Genomic DNA, 12,771 nt, shown 5'->3' on the forward strand with positions numbered 1-12,771 from the left:
CACATGAGGACAAAATGTTCACTTGCTGCCTAATATATCCCACCCACTAACAGGTGCTGTGATGAAGAGATAATCAGTGTTATTCACTTCACCTGTCAGGTCGATGTATAATATAAACAAATTAAACTTTATTTTTAAATCTAACTCTTTTACAGGACTCACCATTATGAAAAGAAATCACTGACGGGGTTTGGTCTGTAGTTCGGTATGATTTCACATCACCATGAAATCAAAATGGACTAATTCTAATTCTTTCTTTTTTTTTGTTGAATATTTTTATGAAAACATCTCTTAACATCTCTGATGTGTTTACTGGCGTGAGGGAGGGACAACCTGTCACGATAGACCAATAGCAAACCACAAACATCCAACAATCCAATCCATTCCTGATGGACAAAATTAAGTCCAGCCCTACTTTTTTTTTTTCTCATTTGAGAATCAATCTCACTCACAAATATAGTCAAGTTTTTTTTTTTTTATATTAGACATTTATAACACTATACTTTGTATTATTACCTTGGCAGTAAATTTAATCTGCCATCCACCATGACAATTCATGACAATCATTGGAATAAGTTATACTTTATATAATTTCAATGCTTCAGTATAATCAGTATATAATTAAATTACTGTAATAAATAAATGCTTAATATACATGATTAAAAGTGTTGAAAAGAATGGATGGATGATTTCCTGTCGCTCATGTACAACCGGTACAAGTTAACTTTATTTCGAACTGGATTTAGATGGGAAACAATATGTAAAACATTGCCAACGAACTTCTTCAGCTTGACACATAAATTGCTTTCACAATCACTATGTACACTCTCTGTTAGCTCTTCTGATATAACCAGGTGGACATCCTGACCTAAAATCAGCCAAATGCACTGCGAGTAAATACAAGCTAACACACATACCTAACATGCCAGGAGTGCAAAAACAGTGTTTGCTTACTTAGCCCAGCTTCCAGATATGAAAAAAAGAAGTATTTCATTTATTATATTTCCTTTTACTGAAACACTAAAGAATCAAGATGAATATTGCCCTTGCGCTACTATTGTCTGTAGCCTCACTGAGAGAAAATGTTATCAGTATGTTTGGGGAAACTTTCTGGTCAGAACTGGAGCTTAATCAGCTCCAACCTTGAATTTTTGTATGTGTGCAATATTCTGATAGATATAATTTGTTCTGCCATGTCTATGTTAATCAGATGAGGCAGCAGAAATTACTTTTTTACTCTTCACATTATTTCAACCTAGCCATTAGGCAGCTATTTGAATTGATATAAAAACAAAAAAAAGTATAATGTACCCCAAGTTTGTATTGCAATTAAACTGGTATTTCATTCATACTATGACAAGGAAAATAAAAACTGCTCTAAAGAGAATTAAGGTCTCCCACCCTCACCCCGCATTCAGACTTAAATTATTTTGGTGAGTCTTGAGATAGATTATACTTGTCTAGGTGGGTCCTGGGATGGAAGAGTTTGGGAACCTCAGGTCTAGACAAATCAAGAAATGTTGACATTTGATGTCATTCCCATTACAAGGACATGTTGTGCAATGTGACACGTCCACAGAACAAAGTTAATATTTGAGTTGCATACCACCGTTTTACTTCCAGATTTCTGTAACCAGAAATTAAAGCAACACCATTAAAGCAACAACAGAATTAACAAATGACAGGACAACAATATCTGTCAAATCACTTTAACAAAAAATACATTGGAAAAATGGCAGTCTTCTGTCTTTTCTCACCAATTAAATAGTACAAGTAATAAAATAACTCTCCTGAAATCAGGACCAATTTTGAAGAAGTTGGTGCTTGAGATGTAAGGCATCCACATCAATATACTTACATAGTTTCTACAGATACAAAAATTGCCATTGCGATTCTCAGATATTAATTTCATATATAATTTTCTCTGAAGCTCAGCTATGTCAGATGGCCTTATGGTAGTGCAAACCTGCTCCCGTGGCTTGGGCTTTCAAATAAATAGTGTAACAATGTCAGTGGCACAAGGTAGGTATTTCCATTCCACCCGGTCCCAACCACATAAGACTTGATCAAAGTCAAGAAACGTAGTAAACTAAATCTTTTTCCGCTTTGCTTTCATTGCTAGTTTTCTTTTCATCTCCTCCTCCTCCAGTCGCAATTCTTCTTCATCCTCCTTGATACCCAGGCGTAAACTGAAGCAGAAAAAAACAGATGTCATTATGGAAGTAACTTTCGGCGGTCTTCTGCGTAAAGGGAGAAGCATTTATTTCGGCCTAACAGGACACAATCATTTTCTCTTCTTGGCATTCTTCCGCTTCATCTCCTCAAGTTCTCGTCTCTCCTCCTCCTGGTCCTCGAACACTGCCATTCGCAGGCTAATCAGACAATCAGGGCAAGGCATAACACAAGAAACACACAGAAAAGAAGCAATAGTGTGATGATTTGGTGAAAATGAGAATGAACCACATCAGTCAGTCAGAACCTGTATTTTTCCACTCATATTATGAAGCAGAATTTGTTGGTTTACCTCCTTGCTTCCTCTTTCTGCTGATCTTTCCAGCTGCTCTCCATAAACTTCAGTGCATAGTCACTTTCATCTTTATATCTATTGAAACAGGACACGTTACCACAACGTACGCAAAAAAAAACCCTTGCATTTTAAGGCTGTTTTAACATTTGTTCCCGTCACCTTTAACTAACGAGATCAAATTTGATGGGCAAGAAATGGGAAATAACTCACTTGGACCGGTCATAGCCAAAGATTTCCCTGATATGTTTTGAAACTTCATCTTGGTCTTCTCCTTCATCATCGATGAAGTCATCCATCTCCGAGTCGTACTCTTCCTCATCGTCATACTTCCGTTTATAAGTGGATGTTATGGGGGGCAACGATGGTCCTTCAAAAATAACAGTAGATACAACTTTAAAAACATGCAAGAACTCACACAAGGCATTGATTTTTCTACCGTCTACAAGTTTAAGACAAATGCCCTCATTTATAAAACACAAGAATGAATGTGTTGTCTGGCTGTCATCAGACCAAGCGCAATCTTTTAAGATTAAACATTGGTCTGGGGAGTCTCCTCTGTATTTTTACTGCACAAGAGGCGTGATCAATGGGCATAGTTCAAATGGCTCTGTTAATTGGATAGTCCTTCAACCAATCAGATCAATGATCTGGATAACGTACAGTTGCAGGGCGAAATCGCTGGCAGATTAGGCTGGGTTTACCCAGTCTAGTTAAACCCGCCAGTAGTTAAAGGGTTACTTCACCCAAAAATGAAATTGATGTCATTAATGACTCACCCAAATGTCGTTCCACACCTGTAAGACCTCTGCTAATCATCGGAACAAAGTTTAAGATATTTTATATTTTAGTCCCAGAGCATACACAGTCAATGCCCACTTTACTGTTCATGTCCAGAAAGGGAATAAAAACATCATCAAAGTAGTCCATATGTGACATCAGTTGGTTGATTAGAATCTCTTGAAGCATCGAAAATACATTTTGGTCCAAAAATATCGAAAACTATTAATTTATTCAGCATTGTCTTCTCTTCCGCGTTCTTCCAAAAAGATTCAAACGGTGTGAAGCGATCAATGATTCGGGTTACCAATGTCAAGTGATTTCAGTAGGTCGGATCGCGTCAAACCACCAAACTGCTGAAATCACGTGACATTGGCGACCCACAGCATTGATCGATTCACTGATTCATTAATGGTTTGAATCTTTTTGGAGACACACGGAAGAGAGGACAATGCTGAATAAATTCATAGTATTTTGATATTTGGATTGGACTACTTTGATGATGTTTTTATTCCCTTTCTGGACATGGACAGTAAAGTGGGCATTGACTGCATATGCTCTGGGACTAAAATATAAAATATCTTAAACTGTGTTCCAGTCATAAATTAGATACATTTCATTTTTGGGTGAACTAACCCTTTAAACCTGCCAGCCAGTTTGTGATTGGTGCCCGATAATTTGTAATGGAAGCAGGATATAAAATGTACAATTTTCCCGCCTGAGCTGCAGGGTGAAATCAAATCGCCTGAAGATCAGGCTGGGTTCACCCAGTCAAATGAATGTGTGTAAATAATTCATAATTCCATGCAAATTTAACACAATTTAGAGACTCAAATAACAGAAGAAACAATTAAATTAATTCCACTCGTTTCATAAATTACCAAGTATATAACAAATGAAAAACAGTATTCCTAGTTTTATAGATGATTCACTAAAAGCAGAAGCTTCCATGATCAACTCCCATCAAGTACAATTAAAGGAATATTCTGGTATTGTATAATATCTGGTAGGGCTGCCCCAACTAAAGATTTTTCTAGTCGACTAGTAGTTAGGTATTTAACCCATTAGTCGAATAATCGTACAGGTACAGTGTGACATACATGTTGCACGTTATGAAAAAAATTAGACTATGCAATTAATACATTTGCTGCATGTGTGTGTTACAGTTTTCCATGTGTGTAAAACCCAGCCACTTGTACTCATTTGTGAGGTTAGTTGATGAACATGCACTATATCCTTCAAAAACAAGTATTTGTTTAGCACATGTTAACTGGCTGAGATCTACACACCAGCAAATCAGCTCATCATAAAACCAAAGCTTAGGTATAATGTTAATGAGATTCATTTTGCAGCATGTGTTACCTATCACTTTCCCGCTGGCAGGACGCTTGGCACTCTTTATTATTTGATTTTGACTCTTTTTTTTTTGTATCATATATTTTAGTAATTATCATAAATTAGGTATCATTTGAAAGCTTACGAATTCTTCCTGTGAGAACCGGTTTGAAATCGGACGTTGCATTACCATGGAAACTGTACTCTAAATTCTTCTAGTAGGCTCCTCCTCTAGTGGGCGCTGTCAGGTTTCATATTACAACATTTATTTGACTACTTTATAATCAAATTATTTTCTAATCTTGACAAAACACATTGTCGGAAAGGTCTGAGTAACCTTAGGTCTGTTTTCCAATGCATTCTTGAATTACAGCCATTTAAGTTTGGATAGTGCATTTTCAAGTCTCTTCTCAAAAAGGGGGTGACAGTTAAGGGGTTAAAGTTGTGTGAGCTCAGGCTTTTCTTGCTTCATCATTTTTTTTGTTTGTCATGCAGATGACCAGCTACTGACACACATTTAATTATAGGAGTGAATCCACTAAATTCTTCTGAGATTCCCTCCTGAAATTGCCATGAGCGACAGTGATAATTGCAACGGACTGGACAAAACATCTGACAAGCCTATGTCAAAATAGCTCAGTGCACACAGACGAGTATGTATTGGCTGAATACGTTTAGCAGCTTCGACTGTTAACCCTAAAACAGGCAACGTAACCCACAAGTTACATTCTCTTTAGTGTCTTGTTTGGGGCATAAGAAAGAAGTTTTCATCAAATCCTTATATCATTTATCATAGCCTGGTCTGTCTGGAGTAAGCTGGTCACATGATTAGTTCTGTGATCAATTTTTTTTTTTTTTTTTTCAAATGTTAATATTCACGTGTAAAACTGATATTACTGTTTGTTGACTACAGCTTTGCATTTTTAACTAGATATTTTCTTGCGTCTAGAGTTTCACACACTCAGTAGAATATGGGTGACCAAGCCTGCTCCTAGAGAGCTACCTTCCTGCAGAATTGCAAGAAAATAAAAATAAAATAATACAATTCTCTGCAAGTAGTTAAAAATACAGAGATGCAGATAGAGCTGGGCAACTCAAGACCCTGTTCTTTTATATCAAAATTCTCAGGCATTTTTCGTTAAAAATCTAATTTTAGACCTTTTTTTGTTTTGCTCTATCCAACATATCTAGTGCAACTCGACTCGCGTACTGCCATTTACTTCAGAAGGCTTTTATTAACCCCCTGGAGCAGATAGCCATGTAAAATTGCTACTACCTACAAGTTTCAAATAATAAGCCATATTTGAGATTGATGGATGATAGGCAGACATTTGAATTTCCTGCTTTTTGACTACTCGTTGAATAAGATTTAATCAACTATTAAGGGGGCAGTCTTAACACCTGGTATAAGATCCTATACCTATCTGCAAAATCCATGATATCTCAATATTATCTTGTAGCAAATATAAATTAAGCCAATTAGCACTATGCTAAGCAAGTAGGCTTGCCTGTTACCATGTTAACTGAAGGATACACTAAAGGAAAAAGTTACGGCATTTTAGCTTCAGTAAAACAGCATGCAATTTAAAAGCTGTCGTGTTTGGCTTGGCTTGCTCAGTTGAGGACACTAAAATTATGATCCAAGTTATTTAACTAAATATACAAATAATATTAATTAATTAGGTCTTAATTAATTCTATAAACTATAATATTGATCTGCCAAAATTGTCGCTATTTGATAAATTAAAATAAGCTGATAACATCGCTGTTCTCCAGAACGACAGACCACTACTAAAAGTGGCTTTTACTATTTTGTGTATTTGTTCTAAATGCTCTTGTTGTCTTCTGTGCCCAGACTTGAGTTTTGTTTGATACATTCAAGAAGCATGTTTTCTTTGATCAGATAATGATAATTAATAATGAATAACCGTAATCGAACTGAACCATGAGACCAGTGTAGGTTCACACCCCTACTAACAATTAGTATCAATGAAACTTCTCTCTTACCGGGAGGGTTAACCAAGACTCTATGGCCTGTGGGGCCAATCACTGTCCTGGGGGCTTGTGGCCCCGGAGGCCTCGGAGCCATCCCAGGTCTCGATGCAAAGTTCTTTGATGAAATAGTCTCTGAAACAACAGTACACTGCGGTCTTCCAGGGCCAGAGCCCATGCCATTTATCGGTCTCCCAGGAACACTACCTCCCATCCTATTTGGTCCATTTATATAGGCCCTGGAGCTTCCAGGAACTTGCTGACCTTGCAAACTACCACCTGGTCTTGGTTGCTTCGAGGGGTCACCAGAAGAGGGTCGTACAGATCCGTTGCTACCAGGCCGAGGTGGAGCAACATTTCCAGGTCGAGGGGGAGCAACATTTCCAGGTCGAGGGGGAGCAACATTTCCAGGTCGAAGTGGAGCAACATTTCCAGGTCGAAGTGGAGCAACATTTCCAGGTCGAGGTGGAGCAACACTCCCAGGTCGAGATAACTGTCCCGGTTTTGCTGGTTTCTGAGATTGCCCACCTCTATCGGAGTTACTAGGTCTACCCTGCAAAGTGTTTTTGAGTGGTCCTTGACCTGATCTAGCTGCACCAGGAGAAACTACAGTGCGACTTCCCGAAATACTTGATTTCCCTTGAGATATTGGGGTATTCCCCTTCCTTGGGGTAAGGTCACTTGAGGTTGTGGGCCTTTGGCCTTGAGAGGGTCTAGGTGGTGCTTGTTTGGCATTAAACTGAGCACCATACTTCATGGCAGGTTTACCATTAAAGGCACCTGAGGAGCCTGAGTTGTTTCTGTCTCCGTGTAGTTTGGCAGAACCTGGAGTTCGTTCACTGGATGCTTGGAGCTTTGGCTTTTTGCTGGTACTGCTTGACTGGTGCTTTTCCACTTGTGGCTTGGGCAATTTCCCATTTTTGCTGTCTCGATCTACATTCTTCTTCTGATAATTTGAGCTGGATTGAGATCTGCTGTCTTTCAGTCCAGAATTCTTGTCTGGTCTTACATCCTTCCCTTTACCCTGTGTCTTGACCCTGCGCTCCATTTCCAGTTCTCGAATCTCCTCTGCTGTTCTGAGCCTCTCTTCAGTCTTCTTCACTACTTTTAGTTCAACAGGTTCAAACTGCTTCTTTTGCGCAAGTTTCAAGAGGTCCGCAAAGTTCATTGATGGTGGGGCAGGCCTAGCTGGAGCACTGGCTTTTTTCGGTTTAATGTCAGCTTTGTTGGAGAACTCAGCCCGAGAATGAGACTGAGGCTGAGGCTTGACAGGCCTGGTTTGTTCATCAGATTCAGAATCTGTACCCTCATAGTCATAGTTAATACCATCATCATCATCATCATCATACGTGTTTGACATTTCCTGATCTTCTGATCTGTCCTCCTTTGAATGCCTCCTTTTGGGCTGGTCGATGACAGGGACGCCGTTGTAACCTTTGAAATTGTCCTTGGTTCGTGAAGCCATTGCTCGTGCCTTCCTGTCCGATTTCAGCTCCACTCTTTTGGCCAACAGCTCTTCTTTTGCTTTCTTATTCTGTAGATCTAAAATGGAGAAGAAAAGTGATATAAATATAATATGCATCATATAAGTGTAATTTTCTCTCTCATTGAATGAATGACTCTCTCATTAAGATAGTCACCTGCCACCACCTACGTCGCGCAGTGATGTCAGTATAAAGCACAGGGCCGTTTGCTGAGCCTGGTGTCTATAAAAGCTTTTCTTTGACTAACGAGGAAGTTTTCAGCTCTGAAACTTACAGGATATTCTTATATTACCATGACCTTGTATATATTAAAAGTTCAAGGGAAAGATGATTCTTCAATTCATCACCCCTTTAATGCAGTTGTAATTTTTCAGTGTAAATGATTTAATTTGATTGTTAACAGCCCTATAGGTCTAAAAAGTCATATGATCAAATTAAATAATTTAAAACGAGAATAAATTAGATTAAATTATATTTACAAAAAAACAAAATCCCTTACTGCTGTTTAGTAGGATTATTCTATATTTAATTTATTCAGTTTTTTTTTTTTTTTTTTTTTACATTTAATTAATCTGTGGGGAGCACGTATTTCCAAGTGAAACTGAATATTGAATAGAGGGCAGGGTTTTATTTTATCACACCTCTCCAATCCCTCGCTCAGACTGATGATCAGGGTTAAGCATGTTCAAGCCATCAAACTGACATCAGAGAAGGAATGCATTCCAATACATTTTTCAGATTTTGATTAAAGATTACCACGACAAACCATTTTTTTGTGTATTAACAGATTAATTGCTCACCACAATACTAGTAATGTGCGCTAACCAAATAATTTAAAGGGGGGGTGAAATGCTGTTTCATGCATACTGATCTTTTTACACTGTTAAAGACTTGGATTCCCATACTAAACATAGACAAAGTTTCAAAAGTTAAGGTGGACGTTTGATGGGAGTATTTCTTTGTCAAAAATACTACTTCCGGTTAGTCATAAGTTTCGGCAAGTTTTTTGAGATCATGCGTCCCCTTTGAAGTTAATGGGGGCGGAATTTCCTTGTATGGGCCTTACGGACAATTCTACCGGAAGCGCATGAGAGAGAGAGGGAGAGAGCGAAAGTAACAGGCTATGCCCATCAAAGCGCTGGCTTGTAGGATGCTGGACAGGTGATGTGCACATAATGTCACCAAAAAAGTGCGTTTTTGGTTGCCAGACCAAGACAGTCCTGCACAGATTCCCCAAAACCCCCGCGTTAAGGCAACAGTGGATGTAATTTGCTTTTCCGGATCAGCAACTGAGTTGCGCGAATGTTTATATCTGTTCGCTGCATTTCGGTGCCGACTGTTTCATAAACAAGGCCCAGCTCGACAAAGGATTTTCCCGATCGCCTAATGCTGAAGGATGGAGCAGTCCCAACGATAAAGGTCCCAACGTTAGAGTAAGACTGCTTCAAATGTCTGTGTTTTTGCCTATGCTCATCAAGTAGCCCAAACATGATCACGTATAGTTGATCAATGGAGCATGCGATGTGTAGTGCGTGTACATTTGTTTAGCTGGCCACTATATGTGTAACTTTATGTTTGTGTATTGTAAAAGCACTCCAAACAACAATACACAAAGAGGGGGGAAATATGTTGAACTAAATAAGCGCGCTTCTTCATTCAAATGCGCTACTATTCCGTGTCTTTCTATGTAAACACTGCCTGCCGTGCAAAACCAGTCCGCTTACTGTCTACACAAACCACGCGTAAACACACAAACACACGTGCACAACTGCACTTCCCACATGTACACCTTCAAAGACAAAAATACGACGATATAATTCAAGTATAAATATGTAAATAACACAAGCCGCTAAGCATATTATATAGTTAGTGTATAACTTGTACCACATAGAGACGTCCTGCTCTAGTCGTTTTTGCTGCTGCTCCTGTTCAACTGCAGCCTCTGGGTCTGATTCCGGATCATAGATGTATGGCTGTATCTGATTAAAAGCCATATTTTTATTTTGAATAAAGTTTTTTTCCCGCTGTTAGGGATGACACAGCTTTACGGCACTCGACTCAACACAATAGCAGCAGCGAGCACACGTCATTATTTAGCTCCGCTCACACGATACGCCCCCACCCGCTCTGCTTTTTTCGGAAAGACTCGGAACAGCGCATCTTTCTTATATAATTATAAAAAAAATAAAGACTTTTCGGAGATATGCAGGATGCAATGCTACTCTATAGGTACTCAAGATTGACATGACACTGACTGAAACTGAGTGTTTCACCCCCCCTTTAAATTTGGTTTTTGATTTCATGACGACTTTAAGCTGTTCCGAATCACCTTTAAGAGAGGGAATGGAATATGTTGTACATGTAATAATACAGTTATAGTTTTGAATTTATGATTCTTATCTTTTTTATATAGTTAAAGTAGTTGGACTATTTATTCTGGTAATCGATATTAGCCAATACTGCATATGCATAGCATCAGTGATCGTAATAGGCCCGATGGGAGCACCCTAAATGATTACTTGAGTCTGTGAGACATCACTTTATAGTAGTAAAAGAGGCATTTCTATAAAGAAAATGTATTTGAAAAATTATTAACTAATTGCATGACCAAAATAGTCAAGCGCATGTGAGGGCTTTATTATAATCCATTCAAAGAAGCTTAATCATATAGTTTTACGTGGGCTACCTTTTCATGAGTGTGCCATTTAATGTTTTGAGAAGTGTTGGTTCCACTTAACTTTAATGTGTCTGTGTTACTGCTTATGTTTACATACTGAGTAATAACAATTAACTAAATGTACTTACTATAGGGTTAGGATAGGGGTTTGGTTTAGGGTTAGTAGCATGTAATTACACAACTTGCAGTAGTTCCTTTCCCATAGTAACTATGTGTAACGTAGACAACCTAAAATAAAGTGTTACCAAAGTGTCTTGAAAAAAAACAGACAGAGGGCAGAAGAAAAAGCAGGTGAATGATTTATCCTGATAACATGATTTGATAATATACATGTATAAATACATGCATGGATGCATACATAAAGTACATTTTATGAGAACAGCAACTGTGAAGATATAAGTATAATAAATCCCCTTACATAAAAGACAGATATGAATTGTAGTTCTCTTTATAATTTAAACTGGTTTCCGATTTAAAAATTGTACAACAGTTGGTCATTTTTACATTGAAATCTGTGACATTTATGTTGTCGAGATCAACCTTGCCATGATGTCTAAATATAAATACTTTTATGGTAATTCGTCATCTTGACTGCATCCATTTATTTATTTTAATCATATGGAAGAGTGAAGCCTTTTGTGTTCCACAGTTTATAGTGACATGAGGACAAGAAAACTATGACTTGGCTGACTATGCATTTAAGGAGAAATTATATATATAAATATATATATATAGCTGAACAAGGATTACACAGAAAAAAAGAGATACCTTTTTTCCTTTGCTCCACGGCCTGTTTTTTCAAGAAGGCCTGCACCGCAGCTGAATTAACTCCTTTGACTTTGTCATCTTTCTTGGGTGGACCAGTTTTTAAGCTATACCGTTTCTATAAAAGACAGACATGATTGAAAGCTATTGCAACATGTATGAGCATATGTGTATATGAGACTACATAAGGCCACTTATGTCATCTACTTAATTAAAATTGTCATCATTTACTCACCGTAAAGTTGGTCCAAAACTGTATGACTTTCTTATTTTCTGTTTAACACAGAAGAAGATATTTTAAAATATGTTGGTAAAACACTTGGCAGACCCCATTGACTTCTTATAGTTTTTTGTTCCCTACTATGAAAGTCAATGGGGTCCGTCAACTGTTCGGTTACCGACATTCTTCAAGAGATCTTATTTTGTGTTCAACAGTAATAAAGAAAGTCATACAGGTGATACCTATATAATCATACATAAACATAATGACAGAAATGATGACATTTTTGGGTGAACTATAGGTTTTATATTACGTTACATAGCAAAATGTATGATTATTAGCTCAAAACATGCTCGTTTGACATGTTTAACCAGTAAAACATTTGAATGAATAAAACTACTACATAGCAAAGGCATTTATTTGCTTGCACATATTTTAATCTACTTCACAGGCTAATTTATGTTGTTATTTTAGCGTGTAACGTTATATATCTGCTTACACATACCGGTACGTTGCTGAGCCCTTGGTTTTGGGTGGCGATGGAAAGCACATTGTCGAAATCCATGGTCCCTCGCTCACTTTTTTAGCTAATAGCAATAGCTACACCCTTGCCAGTCGACACACACACACCTCAGCCAGCCTTTGTGCCCGTAAACACGGCCTCTGGTCAACTGAAACCACCCCAGCTGTTAAAATCAAACGAGTTAAGAGGAAGGAGAAACAAACTAAAACAGGAACGCATCGATTAAAGCCTTCAGCTTCTGTCCGCCATATCTGATCAGCTGTTGTACATTTAAACCCTCAAACAGAGCAAATCCTAACAGATTATTACAAAAAAAGTTTCGTTTTGTTTTTGCTCAGTGATACCGTGTCACTTTCTCCAAATTGCCATTAAACGACATTAAAGAGAAAAGCTGTAAAACGAGGCGAATGTTGGAAATCCTCTCGTGAGATTTCTGTGTTCTAGAACCAAACCCACGTCATCCGGTTCGCG

General features: G+C 38.0%; 1 protein-coding gene across 2 annotated transcripts; it reads right to left on the reverse strand.

The window, feature by feature from the left end:
* Nucleotides 1-1,695: 1,695 nt before the first annotated feature.
* Nucleotides 1,696-12,771, reverse strand: spty2d1 (SPT2 chromatin protein domain containing 1). 2 transcript variants are annotated; one of them, XM_067436255.1, is made up of 6 exons: nt 12,283-12,771; nt 11,561-11,675; nt 6,647-8,173; nt 2,738-2,894; nt 2,525-2,602; nt 1,696-2,189 (listed from the first exon to the last, which is right to left on the reverse strand). In XM_067436255.1, exons 1-6 carry the CDS (start codon nt 12,340-12,342, stop codon nt 2,090-2,092), a joined length of 2,037 nt encoding a protein of 678 aa, XP_067292356.1. In that variant the 5' UTR covers nt 12,343-12,771; the 3' UTR covers nt 1,696-2,089. The 2 variants fall into 2 exon arrangements, with proteins under 2 accessions (XP_067292356.1, XP_067292357.1); XM_067436256.1 differs by having other exon boundaries at nt 1,696-2,372.

This window comes from Pseudorasbora parva, chromosome 25, assembly GCF_024679245.1.
Source record: "Pseudorasbora parva isolate DD20220531a chromosome 25, ASM2467924v1, whole genome shotgun sequence".
Classification (NCBI taxonomy): domain Eukaryota; kingdom Metazoa; phylum Chordata; class Actinopteri; order Cypriniformes; family Gobionidae; genus Pseudorasbora; species Pseudorasbora parva.

What these genes read in the sequence shown, in the direction of transcription:
- spty2d1 (XM_067436255.1), bottom strand. Translation starts at nt 12,342, where the DNA reads ATGGATTTCGACAATGTGCTTTCCATCGCCACCCAAAACCAAGGGCTC. An exon ending in TTTGGCTATGACCGGTCCAA is followed by an intron (nt 2,603 to 2,737) that starts GTGAGTTATTTC and finishes CTGTTTCAATAG; the next exon opens with ATATAAAGATGAAAGTGACT. An exon ending in CAGAAAGAGGAAGCAAGGAG is followed by an intron (nt 2,190 to 2,524) that starts GTAAACCAACAA and finishes TTTCTGCTTCAG; the next exon opens with TTTACGCCTGGGTATCAAGG.